At 40.7% G+C, this 13,925-nt stretch overlaps 1 protein-coding gene across 3 annotated transcripts in view; it reads right to left on the reverse strand.

The window, feature by feature from the left end:
• CPED1 (cadherin like and PC-esterase domain containing 1) overlaps window positions 1–13,925 on the reverse strand; it is a 153,882-nt gene that overhangs the window by 84,436 nt on the left and 55,521 nt on the right. For all 3 annotated transcript variants that reach the window (XM_074870180.1, XM_074870181.1, XM_074870182.1), the window contains 2 exons: window positions 2,735–2,877; window positions 1,266–1,338 (listed from right to left, as the gene is read on the reverse strand). In XM_074870180.1, coding sequence (XP_074726281.1) covers window positions 1,266–1,338; window positions 2,735–2,877 — 216 coding nt within the window. The remainder of the gene's footprint in view (window positions 1–1,265; window positions 1,339–2,734; window positions 2,878–13,925) is intronic.

The following is a 13,925-nucleotide window of genomic DNA, read 5'->3' on the forward strand; positions in this document are numbered from 1 at the left end:
TATGAGTTTTACAATATAGAAACACAAGGAATAAACTCATGTTTATAAAACATGGATAAATTTGTATTTTAACATGAACACAAACATAAATTCAAGCTGCATGGTGTGTATGCATACTACAGTTTCCAAGGGATACTATTCAAAGTTAAATGTCATAGTAATTATCAACGGTTATTTTTTAGAGTAATTTGTATTTTCATAAGAAACTATTAAATCCTACTTATTTACTGTACATTTATGGATTATGGTTGATGGTTGAGACTACTATACAGGCAGGTAAACATTATACTTTAGGATTAGTTTTTTAAGCAACTCCTGGTAGAATTTTTTACAGCCTGGTATACAATTATTTAATTGCTATGACATCACATTTCTTATACTAGCTAAACAAGTCTTGTCAGGCTAATTAAGGATACTGTCTTCATAGATTTTTTAAATTGTGAAAACTTTCTTGCATATGTTCATTTTTCCTTTGTGTATAAAGGATTATTTTTTTTCTGAAGGATGGAGAGATTGACTGCACTGTTGTTACTAGAAACTTAAACAGATTTTAACTGAAGATGAATTTTAAAAGTGTTCTCCTGTAATTTCCCAGGATATATTTACTAATTTTTTTTTTTTGCCTTTTATGTATCATAAACATGGACAAAGATTTTGTATACCTATATATATAATCATATGTATATACAGGGGTAATGAGAAGCAACTGGAAAGCAGTATAATTTTCATTTCTGGCCAGACTGTTCTGAGGCAGGTGTGGTACAAAACTGACACAGGGAGTTTATGCTGCAGGTCACATTTCTCTCTTTGAGAGCCTTGAGGACCATCCAGGAAGAAGGCAGCACAGTGGAAGTCAAAGCAGGTCATGAACTGAAGAAGTACCATACAACTCAAGGAGAACTTTAATTTGTATTAAAAGCCAATTGTAGTATTTTAACTTCCTCCCTTCATCTTTGTTCTGGCACAGTTAATACCTAACTCTACTTTCATGCAATGCTTCCTATGGATTTTGTTTCCCTGATATTCAGTTGGGGTGGTAGTCCTTTCATGCTAAAACTGAAAGGCTTACACACTTCAATGGTGTGGTGAACTTCATGACAGTAACTCTGTCTCTTAAAAACTGATTTCACCCACAGCAACTCTCCACTTTTAGGCGAAATTAACATTAATGTACTTGTACAGGTACCTGTCAAAGATGGTTCCCTGATGTGTTCTTTTTGGTGTAAATTTTTTGGGTCAAGCAATAATCTGTGTAATTTTCTCACCTCAAGAACTACTGGGTATACGGAGGTGCCGAATCCAATGTCAAAGGTTAGCATTTGAAAACATTGACTGCATCTGAAATACAATGTAACAGGAATCAGATTCAGTGAGGTTAGGTACTGTTGTGAAACATAGAATCGTAGAATCATTCAGGTTGGAAAAGACCATTAAGATCATTGAGTCCAACCATAAACCTAACACTGCCAAGTCCACCACTAAACCATGTACCTATATATGCTACAATGAGATATACACACAGGTCCAGAGAACACACGCAAGAACATACACACATAGGTCAAGAGACAGCATGTAATACAGACTAAATAAAATTTCTAAGAAGAGCCAGCAGCATTAAACAGAGATGGAGTCAGATTGTGAGTTGATTAAAACAGTGCTATATTAAAGTGTATTTATATGGTTGACCTTTAAACCAATGAGGGACGTGAACTATGCTGGAGGATGAAATGCCTTTTGATGAGAATGACGTCCTGCAAAAGCTCTGAAGACATTTGGAGGGCAATAGATGGAGAAACTCTCTGGGCTCACTGAAGCTAAACGGCTGCAACTATGGGAATGTTTGAAGGCATGGGCCAGGAGCTCCAAGCATGTCTTGGGTTCCATAAACAAGAGATATCCATCCCACTGGTAAAAAAATATTACAGTTTGGACCACTGTCAAAATAGCTCCATCCCTGTTACACTCTTCCCCTCCTCACTACCCTCTCCACTCACAATGTAAGCTTTATTCCCAACTTGCATAAATCAAATAGTGAGCTTTATATTACTGCTACTAAAACACCTGGTTCTCAACTAGCTTTATAAAACATACAAATGTAATAAACAGTAACATATTTAGTATTTATCATAAAAATGTCAGATATGTGACATAACATATATAGAACAGATACTAATTTCAATTTATAAAAATATTACATAATAAAGATTGATTTATGTGTAAGAACTCTAACACTCTAATAGAACCAATTACAATGATTTAACACCCATAGAAATGTGATTGTTGCTGCCTAGGTATATTCATAAGGTACATGTCATAAAGTATTCTACAGTGTCTCTTTTTCAGATTGCCTGCCACAGCTAGCCCTGAACCATCTGGGCTACTCTAACATTAAATATTTGACATATGACAGAAGGCTCACTGAAGGGAAATACAGCTTTATGTATGTTAGGACTAGTCCAGTTGTGAGTGATTTCTGTTCATTAGTTCTGCCTGAAACACTTCATCAGGACACAGCATCTGTCCCTAAGTATTCATCATAACCTTTTCACAAACTAGAAACACTGTGGGTATTGAAGAGTTTTACTCCCTAAATGCAGCATGTCCTCACTTTATAAAGAAGTATGAAATAGAGAGGATTTTTTATTTTAGGAGTCTTGTATCCTCTACAATTTTTTTTCTGTTCTAGGGAGCTACCTTGACAATAGCACAGCAATGACTACTGCAAGTCACTTACTGATTGAAAGAATTTTGTCCTGAGGCAGATGATTCACTGAAGACCTCAGTTATAAGTAGAAGTTTGCTTATAGCTTCCTTCATGTTGTTGAAGGCTTGTTGGGGAGAACTGCTCTTGAAGAATATCTCAAAAAACCTTTGCAGCTGTGAAAGATATTACATATTTTTTGAACATTTACAGTAAATCAGTGCTTAAGATCATAAATTAAATGGCTGGTAGAAGTAAAAATTGCCTTACAATGTCAACTTCAGTTCTTATTCATTTGCATGGAAAAGTGGCATGAACAGCTCCACACTAGTAGAGAATAACTTTTTGTTTACAAATAAGTATATGAGAAACAAACACTGTATTAATGGTTTTAAAAAACATTGCTCACAGTCTAAGCTTACTTTCATGAAACCTTTTGTTGTCAACAGGTTCTAGGCAATGGAAACCCCAAACACTTATTTCTTCAGCAATAGGTAATAGCACACTCAAAGTAAAAGCCTTTTCTCTTGTTAGCATGCTGTGTCAAGGGCTATCCCACTTGACCTTGACTACAAATCCTTACCCCAGGTTAACAAGTTTTAAATAGAATATAAAAAAAAAAAGTGGAAGAAATTATCAGCCACCGCAGCCTGTGTTTTGACTGAACTCTTGCCCAGGCTGAAGTTTTCAGACTTGTGGATCCTCCCAGTGGCATATTCACAGACCTGCACAATACTGTCATCATTGATAGAAATTCACCGATATCATCACTTCAGATAGAGATTCAGGGAAACAACTGGAACAACACAGAGCCCCAGTGAAGAGTGGGACACAGGCACGTTTTGTTGCATCAGAGTCCTCTGTAGTAAGAAAGGGGTTGTCTTTGAACCACATTTCCATTAGAGTTACCACATGGCACAGAACCCAATTAATGTCTGAACTATGTAAAACTATTAGATAATTTAGTAGTACTGTATTACCAAGCAGATACATTTATATAGTAAAAAAAGTACTTTGTCTTTTTTACAGCCTCCCTTCAGATATTCATACACATTGATGGGATCCCCCTCAGCCCTTGAGAAGCTTCTCCAGGCTAAACAGCCCCAGCTTTCTCAGCCTTTCCTCAAATAAGTAATGCTCCAGTCCCTTAGTCATCTTACCGGCCCTCTGCTGGACTCTCTCCACATCCCTCTTGTACTGGAGAGTCCAGAACTGGACACAATATGCCAGGTATGCCACAAGAGCAGTCTGCTGACTGATGGTCAACTTGGTGTCCACCAGGACTCCCAGGTCCTTTTCTGCAAAACTGCTTTCCAGCTGTTTCGCCTCCAGCATGTACCAGTGTCTGGGGTTGTTCCTTCCCAGGTACTGGACTTTGCACTTACCCTTGAACTTCATAAGGTTCCTGTCAGCCCATTTCTCCAGTCTGTCGAGGTCCCTCTGGATGACAGCACAACCCTCTGGTGCATTATCCACTCATAGTTTTGTGTCATTAGAGGGTGCACTCTGTCCCATCATCCAGACATTTAACAAAGGTGTTGAACAGGAGTGGACCCAGTAGGGATACTTGAGGCACACCGCTAGTTACTGGTGATGTGTTATGATGTATTCATCATGCTGACACCAGATTTTACAACATACTTCTGTGCACTCTACTCCCCAGATTTTTCTAGATAGTGTTGAAGCATCCCTTTGTGAGCATGAATACTGTCAAGGACACTGCTCTGCATTGACATGGATTTCAGTTTCTTCAGGCAGCATATTGCAGTTAAATGTAACAAGCACTTTCCGCTTCCCTTTTCAAAAAATGCTGTATCATTGCCTACAGCCAGCCATGGGAATACTCAAGTATGTAAGTATGTAGCTAACACTGATCCGCCTTTGCTTTTAACTCTCTTCATTTTCAGTAACTCCATTCTGTTTGCTGACAAATGACTGGTGGGTACGAAGTTGGTCTGCCTGTCTACCTGTTCTTATCACCTCTGGTTTTATTCTAACAAGTGGTTCCCTTCTAAAACAAATGTCTTCCACTCACAGATCTAGCCTGAAGTTTTGCAGTGTCTGGGACTTTTTATCCTCTTTCTGATAAAGGTATTTGAAATGCCAGTAAGAAAAAAATGACAACAGTATATATGACTAAAGTTATAAAAATTAAACCTCTGACTGACAGGAAATTGCAAAGTAAAGGCTGCACATACAGCCTCAACTCTGCCCTTTGGATATTCTCATCATGTTGAAATCTCGAATTACATCACACTGTATTTTTATGCTGTAGAAAGTTTTCCATGTGTATTACGATTCTATGAGTCTCTAGAGCAAAAGAGCACCGGAACTGCTATTTAGAAAGAGATTATGCAAATCCTCAGATCATTTCATTGCCACAATAGACTGAGAGGGAGTCAGTGTCTCCCGAAGTCTAAGATCACCAAAGCTGTGTTTCTCCCACAGAGTAGTACAAAGGTTAAGAACAAGAAGAGGTACATTTTTTGAATTCTGATTTAGATTCATCTCTGAGTGAAACTGTTCCATTTCAATCCCTTATTCAGGCCAAAACCAGTTAATTAAACTGTTCATATAAAATAAAAAATTTAAAATGAAGACCATATAAACTAAAAAATTTAAAATGAAGACTCATCTCACCAAGGTGGGACTACATGGTGGTTCTTCAGCTGACTTTGACAACTATTTCCAGTATCTCTGCCGGATCCTGTGCATCACTCACATTCCTGCTACACTGGCTTGAACCTTTTCTCTAATTTCTTAAATCTGCAGTGGGTATTGAGGGGCTAAGTGAGAAGCTGTTTTATTTTGCTGTACAGGGAACATAAGGAGGTTCAGAATTTTATAAGAAGAGATAAGGATTATTGGAAGGAATGGCAAGAGGGACAGAAAAAGCCCCATTAGCTCATTTGCTCCTCACCATAAATCAATTCCTAATCATCTCAACACAAAGCATACACAGTGCATATATTTCTGGTAAGAACTGATGAAAGACAGGCTGATTTGCCCTATTTGCACTCAGAGTACACTGCTGGCTGTGATAGCCAACCATTCCCAACACAACAAGCAGTAAAATAAAACTGGCTTCTCCAAGGAATTGTGTTTTAGTTACAGCCCTCTCTAGCCAGACTAGAAAAGAAACTGCTCAATAGGTTCTCATTAGGGGATATCAGGTTTTAGGACAATGCTTATTTTAAGCCAATGACTGAACATAAGTATTTAGTCAGGCTGGTTCAGAACCAACAGAGGCAAGAGACAATGCTTCACATTAAATTCCAGTTAATGAAAAAAATCCTATTTAAACAAGTCCAGGTTAGATTTGACTCCGACAGATTCTACAGGATTCTCAGCAACTGATAGGGAAAATGTAAACTGTATGGATTAGGGGTGATAAAGTGTGAAAACCTGCAGCAACCTCAGGTTCTTCTGAGTTGCCCAGCCAAGATATATAAACATCTGTGTTCAACTGCAAAATACTAGTCACCGAGTTGAAGGTTTCTTCAGATGATCACCACTGATGCTGGTTCTCTCACCTTCAGGGGAAACAGACTACCTGTCCAGCAAGATTCAATCTCATTACTGATTGAGCATGATTAAAAGCAGCATTGAATAGTAAAAAGAGAACAGAATAGGAAAAACTTGTGGCAATCACAGGAATTTAGTCTGGGAGAAAGCTGACCTCTGGCTGGCAAATTTTTAAACAGAGGAATAGGGATTAAATTTTAGTACGCTGTAAAACTTAATGCAGACATTCACGTTTTGTACAATGACACCATTCTATACAGAATTGCAAAACTTCTCAGGAACATGAAGACATTCATCCACATGCTGGATGCATACAGTTGGAGGTATGTTCCACATATTTATGTAATGCCTTACACAAGCGTGTAAATGCAGTCAAATTACATGGATCAAACACACGTTTCCTGTAAAGGCAAAATGAACTAGAAATATTCTTAAAATTAATTTTAACTCATTGACCTTTTGCTTTAGGATAAGCCACTGGGGGGGGGGAAAAAATATTTGGCTAACTCAATATTAATTTTACAATGCTTTTTCTCTACCTGTTTTGACATCCACTTTTTAAAATCTGCAGTCATTAAAATAAGGTTTATGATCTCAGTGATATGGATCCATTTGGTACCTCAAAAATGCACTGAACCATCAGTTAAAGACCTGTCACACTGAAAAAAATGCAATTTAATTGACAAGAGAATTCTGATTTGCAAGCTTCATGCACAAAGTCATGGGGACTCAAGGAGAGTGGAAGAGTGTGGCACCCACAGGGCTGGATGTTATGGTGGCTGTAGTAATTGCCTTGAGAGGATTTTCCTCTGGCAGCTTTTCTGCAAATGAATTTCTTAGGAGAGATGCTGGGGCAGCCAACTGAATGATCAGCTGAGGATTGCCCTGAGAAAGAGTATAAAAACAAACTGGAACAATCTTTCTGAGGGGAGACAAGGAGGGGGTGTCGCCCTCTGTGCCAGCAACCAGCTGGAGCGCATGGAGCTCTGCCTGGGGATGGATGAGAAGCTGACTGGGAGTTTATAGGCTAGGATTAAAGAGAGGACTGGTAGAGGTGACAGTATAATGGCTGTCTGCTATAGGCCACCTGACCAGGAAGAACAAGCAAATCAGGCCCTCTACAGGCAGACACGAGCAGCCTCACATTCGCAGGCCCTGGTCCTCATGGGGGACTTCAACCATTCCAATACCTGTTGGAGGGACAACACAGCAGGTCATAAGCAATCCAGGAGGTTCCTGGAATGTGTTGATGATAACTTCCTTTTTCAAGTGATAGAGGAGTCAACAAGGAGAGGTGGTGTGCTGGACCTTGTTCTCACCAACAAGGAGGTGAGGAATGTGAAGCTCAAGGGCAGCCTTGGCTGCAGTGACCATGAAATGGTGGAGTTCAAGATCCTTAGGACAGTGAGGAGGGCACGGAGTAAGCTCACTACCCTGGACTTCAGGAGAGCAGACTTTGGCCTCTTCAGGGATCTGCTTGGTAGAATAGCATGGGGAAGAGTGGCCAAAGCAAGCTGGTTAATATATCAGGATCATCACCTCTAAGCTGAGGAGTGATGCATCCTGACGAAGAGGATGTCAGGTAAAAATGCCAGGAGACCTACATGGATGAAAGAGATGCTCCTGGACAAGCTCAAACACAGAAAGGAAGCCTACAGAGCGTGGAAGCAAAGACAGATAGTCTGGGAGGAATAGAGAGAAACTGTCTGAGCAGCCAGAAATCAGGTTAGGAAGGCCAAAGCCCTGATAGAATTAAATCTGGCCAGGGATGTCAACGGCAACAAGAAAAGCTTCTATAGGTACATTGGTGATAAAAGGAAGATGAGGGAAAATATGGGCCTTCTTCAGAAGGAAATGGGCTACCTGCTCACCTGGGATATGGAGAAGGCTGAGGTACTCAATGAATTTTTGTCTCAGCCTTCACTGACAAGGGCTCCAGCCACACCGCCCAAGACGCAGAAGGCAAAGGCACGGACTGGGAGAATGAAGAACCGTCCACAGTAGGAAAAGATCAGGTTTGAGGCCATCTGAGGAACCTAAAGGTACAAAAGTCCATGGGACTTGATGAGATGCATCCACGGGTCTTGAGGGAACCGGTGGATGAAGTGGCTAAGCCATTATCCATTATATTTGAGAAGTCGTGACAGTCCAGTGAAGTTCCCACTGACTGGAAAAAGGGAAACATAACCCCTTTTTAAAAAGGGAAAAAAGGATGACACAGGGAACTACAGGCCAGTCACTCTCACCCCTGTGCCTGGCAAGATCATGGAGCAGAGCCTCCTGTAAACTATGCTAGGGCACATGGAAAATAGGGAGGTGATTGGTGACAGCCAACATGCTTTACTAAGGGCAAATTGTGCCTGACAAATTTGGTGGCCTTCTATGATGAGGTTACAGCATTAGTGGATAAGGGAAGAACAACTGGTGTCATCTAGCTGGACTTGTGCAAAGCATTTGACACTGTCCCACACGACATCCTTGTCTCTAAATTGGAGAGACATGGATTTGATGGATGGACCACTCAGTGGGTAAGGAATTGGCTGGATAGTTGCACTCAAAGAGTTGGGGTCAACAGCTTAATGTCCAAATGGAGACCAGTGACAAGTGGTGCTCCTCAGGGGTCGGTACTGGGACCAGTGCTGTTTAACATCTTTGTTGGTGACAGGGACACCCTCAGCAAGTTTGCCAACAACGCCAAGCTGTGTGGTGTGGTCGACACGCTGGAGGGAAGGTAAGTGCCATCCAGAGGGACCTGGACCAGCTTGAGAAGTGGGCCTGTGCAAACATCATGAAGTTCAACAAGGCCAAGTGCAAGGTCCTGCACATGGGTTGAGGTGATCCCAAGCACAAATACAGGCTGGGCGATGAGTGGATTGAGAGCAGCCCTGTGGAGAAGGACTTGGTGATATTACTGGATGTAAAACTGACTATGAGCCAGCAATGTGTGCTCGCAGCCCAGAAAGCCAACCGTATCCTGGGCTGCATCAAGAGAAGTGTGGCCAGCATGTCGAGGGAGGTGATTCTCCTCCTCCACTCCACTCTTGTGAGATCCCACCTGCAGTACTGTGTTCAGCTCTGGGGCCCTCAACATAAGAAGGACATGGACCTTCTCGAGCAAGTCCAGAGAAGGGCCAAGAAGATGATCAAGGGGCTGTGGCACCTCCCTTGTGGCTGCTCAGCCTGGAGAAGAGAAGGCTCTGGGGAGACCTTATAGCGGCCTTCCAGTACTTAAAGGGGACCGACAGGAAAAGTGGGGAGGGACTCTTTATCAGGGAGTGTGGTGATATGACGAGGGGTAATGGTTTTAAACTGAAAGAGGGTGGATTTAGATTAGATGTAAGGAAGAAGTTCTTTACTGTGAGGTGGTGAGACACTGGAACAGGTTGCCCAGAGAAGTTGTGGATGCCCCTTCCCTGGAAGTGTTCAAGGTGAGGCTGGATCGGGCTTTGAGGAACCTGATCTAGTGGAAGGTGTCTCTGCCCGTGGCAGCAGGGTTGGAACTAGATGATCTTTAAGGTTCCTTCAAACCCAAACTATTCTATGATATACCACGGGAGTGCTCACACAGCCCACACATGGACAACAAAACCTGTGTGCTGGGAATCCACAGAACTGTCTGGGAGGATGTTTGTCCCAACCTTATCATGATAAAGAGGAAGGCGACCATCAGCGAGGTTAAACAGTAACCAGGAAATTACAAAGTGACTTTTGAAACAAGGAAGTAGTTAGCTTGTATAATAATATAAAAGCAGCACGAATATTTGCAGCAGGGAGAGAGACTTTGGAGTGGAAACAGCAGCAGCCAAAACCTGATCAGGCACTGCCAGAAGTCAGCCTGCTGGCATCACAGCTTCTGCCTAGACTCCAGGGAATACTAGGGTGTAAGGATGGGCACAGGTCCTATGTGGGTACACGTGAAAGGGGCACATGCAGAGCTGGAGCCTCCACTTCTCCAAGCAGAGGTGTATGCAAGAAGGGAAGCTGCATCCCAGGAGTGTGGGAGTGTGGGGCTGTGTTTGTAACTCGTGCTGCCTGTGAGAAAGGGTCTGGGTAAATGTGGGTGAGTGAGCGTGTGTGACTACAGTTCAGAGGGTATTTAGAGAGGATGTTTAGGAACACTTTTAAGTGTCTGGTGTCATGGTTTACCTGTTCTGTTACTGAAATTGATAGTGACTGTATTATTATTACTGGTTGTCAGTTAATTACATATCATCAATTAGCCACTTCTATCCCTGTTTCGGTTAAACAATGTGAACTTGTCAATTTTTTCTTGCAACAGTATTTCATCTTTTCGGGTGTAGCTGAGCTCTGAACTTACCCAAGAGGCAAGGAGGTAGAAGATAAGGGGCCATTGGGACTACCGAGTAATTGAGTGTAATTTTGAGGTTTAGATTTTGGGATATGGTACATCATATTTTACAGGATTTGTATGAATAGAATTTAAAAGGACCTTGCTGGTTCCTAGTTGTAGCCTTCAAAACTAGATGGCCGACAAAGTTAACAAGATCATATCTGAAAGCAAGGTTTACATCTGAAGAACCAAAGCATGACCTTTGGTTTCAAGAAATTACCCTTTCTGAAGTAACAAAGGGTGTCCTCTACAGGTTGTTTTGCTATGCATTGGAGCTGTTGCACTCTTTCTGATCAATTGGATCTGCAATGTCTCATAAAACTTAAGGTAATTGGCTCTCCTTGAAAATAGCTGAGGATGTTTTCACTTGAATCAACTCAATCAACCTCTGGTAACTTTCAGTATAGGCTCTGTACTCTCAGTTCTTTTTTGTACATTCATTCTTCTTACTGGATCTATATTTGGTGACATTTCTTCAACAAGTCCAAATATTTTTGGGTGTGAGTAGTCATTCATAGATACAAAAATACTCTTTTACACACAAACAAGAGTCTCTTCTACTATGTATATTGAGGTATCTAAATATCTAAGATGTCTGCAAGAATACAGACTGATTCCACATAGGTGGCCAGAAAAAACATATTTTGCAATGAAGCTATTTCCTATACTGCCTGCTAGCACAGGCAGACCTCTCCACTGATCACAGAAAATAGAAAAAATTGTAAGACGTGTAATGGGAGAAAAATGTACCCATAATCAAAACAGTGGTTCCAGAATACATAACAAAGAAATCAGTGAAGTAATTTATCATAAGTTTATAGTCTTAGCTTCAGGTAGGTCTGTTCATTCCACCCCTGACTTACTGTTACAATGTGTCATTTCTCTGCAGCTCTAACATGGCACTTGACAAAGGGGGAAACCACAGTATTATTCAGATATTTTATACAGTAAATTTCCCACTTAGGTATTTTTTTCTTTACATAGGATTTTTTAAAGGGATGTTATTTAATACTTAAGGATAAAAAAACCTTTTGTCCCTTAACACTTTTATAACTTATTTACATGGAGGAGAAAAGTTTCCTCTAAAGATCCTTGCTCTTAAGACTAAGTCCAAAGACAAAATGCTGCTCACCAGCTTCAACAACCACTAAATTAGGTCCTTTGAGACTGAACTAAGAGTGGTTTCCCCACTCAGCATCAACTTCTTAGTGGAAAAGTAAAGGTGATTTACTAACAGCATTTCCCAGCTCGCTGTGAGGAGCAAAGTGGATCAGCTTGACTAAAGAAAGCTGGAAAGCAAAAAGGGAAAGATAAGAAGAAGAATCAGGATAATGGGAGGTAGGTCTGGGAAAGTGGGGAGCCACAGAAGGGCATGCTTACAGAGCTCCCTGGGTTAAACAGCCAGAGCAAGAGGATCTGTGGACCAGGAGAAAAACAGAGAATTAAGGGCCTGGATAATGGTGTAAAGACTTACTCATGGTATACCCACATGTTATTAAAGAATAATCAGTCTAGAGCTCTTACTAGCTAAACTAGGATGTTCATAATGAGAAGAGCAGAAAAGAACTCCAGGAAGAATTTTAACTTTACTTGTGCATTGCATGACAGATTGTCACAGACATGGAGAAGGTACAGAATGAAGGATTACTCATTCTTTCTCTTAAGACAAGAATTAAGGATATGAAATTAAGTAATTGGGTACAAGTTTTAAAGCAAACAAATATTCTTTCTCAAGCAACACATAAATAATCTGTAGAGTCACATTGCTGCAAGACATTGGGAAGACCAAAAGCATTAATGGATTAAAAGATCTAGTAGAGAACTGCATGGCATAAAAGTCCCCTGCAGCTTATTAAACATAAAGAGATATCTTCCACTTCCAGTTTTGTGTTTCTAACCTTGCAGGTTACCAGAGACAGCTATGGTCTGCCTAAGGATGAGTACCACTTTATGCTTGTCCTGTTACATGGTTTCATGATGCTTTCTTGCCTGCTTGTTGCCAGAAACAGAATGTCAGACTAAGCGTGTCTTTGATCTCCCTGAGTCCAGACAGACTTTCATTCTTATATCAGTGAAAAGACAAATGATAGGGCTCTAGACACTATGAGGACAGAAAACAGAGATGGCATTTATGTTATGCTCAGTCTCCCAGGAAGAGGAGCATTACAGTATTTGATTCTCTACACAGGCTACTTTCAAGAACAGTGAAATGCGTATGCTAAGTTCTTACAGAACCTAATGGAGAATTATTTTTTTTAATTTATTGTTATTCCCAAATAACCCTGCAATCTAATTAAGGGTAATTTTTTTTTGGTATATGCTCTGCTAAGTGACAGAGCAAGAATATGGAATTAAAAAATAAAACAAAGGAAAACAATCCCGAGCTTTTCTGCTCTTCCTAAGCATTTTGCTCTTTATCTGCATGTATGTTTGCACTCTAACTCACGTTGTCTGTGGCTATTACTTGACGTAGTATCAAAACTGGCCACTTGAGGGCAATACTGCAACCTAATTGTCACAGTGTTCAGTCATATTAAAAGATGTATTTTCTGGGTAGGTGAGGGTTCAGTTTTATTTGCCTGTATGTTAAGTGTAAAAAATATTTCTCTTTACTCAAGTTTCCAAATGCTTAATACACAGAGAGAGAATTTCAGCAATAGTTATAGTGACTTATACCACAAGCAGCTTAACACCAAGCTGCTTTAATAAATTATGTTTACTTCACTGCACAACGGGAAAATCACTTAAGACCATAGTTTCAGCTGAGGGTATCAAGGGTTATGCAAGTCAAGGAATTCAAATCCCGAAGGCACCTGACTGTCTATTTTGGATGTGCGGAGGGATGGCGAATCAGAGTGGGGGCTGTGGGAAGCTGCTGACAGCAGAGAAGAGCCTTCCCAGGTGACTCAGGATGTGGCACCACTATGGTCTGCAAAAGTGCATCCCTTCATTAAGAACTGGGTCCAAGTTGAGAAAGGTTAATGGCAGGGCAAAGGAAACCCTTCACAGTGTGTTAAACCTTGAGATAATTAGACATAAATGACTGTTTTGCACACCAGCTTCTATAAAACAGAAAATTATTCAGGGGTCAGCCTTCTGTTTCATACACATGCATAATGTTGATTAACATGGAGGGAATTATTGCATACATTTACAGAGACCCATCCCTTAATTGGTATCATATGCAAAATGCAAAGCTTCTATTTTATTATTAATTTTTCAACGCACAGATGGTCTAAATAAGGGGTTTCCAAATTTCCTCAAGGAAATAAGGCTATTACGCAAGTCTCATATCAAAACATTTGTGTGGCAGAAAGCCATTCTCTCCCCTGCATCTCCTGCATCTTC

This window comes from Strix uralensis, chromosome 5 (assembly GCF_047716275.1).
Source record: "Strix uralensis isolate ZFMK-TIS-50842 chromosome 5, bStrUra1, whole genome shotgun sequence".
NCBI classification, from domain to species: Eukaryota; Metazoa; Chordata; class Aves; order Strigiformes; family Strigidae; genus Strix; species Strix uralensis.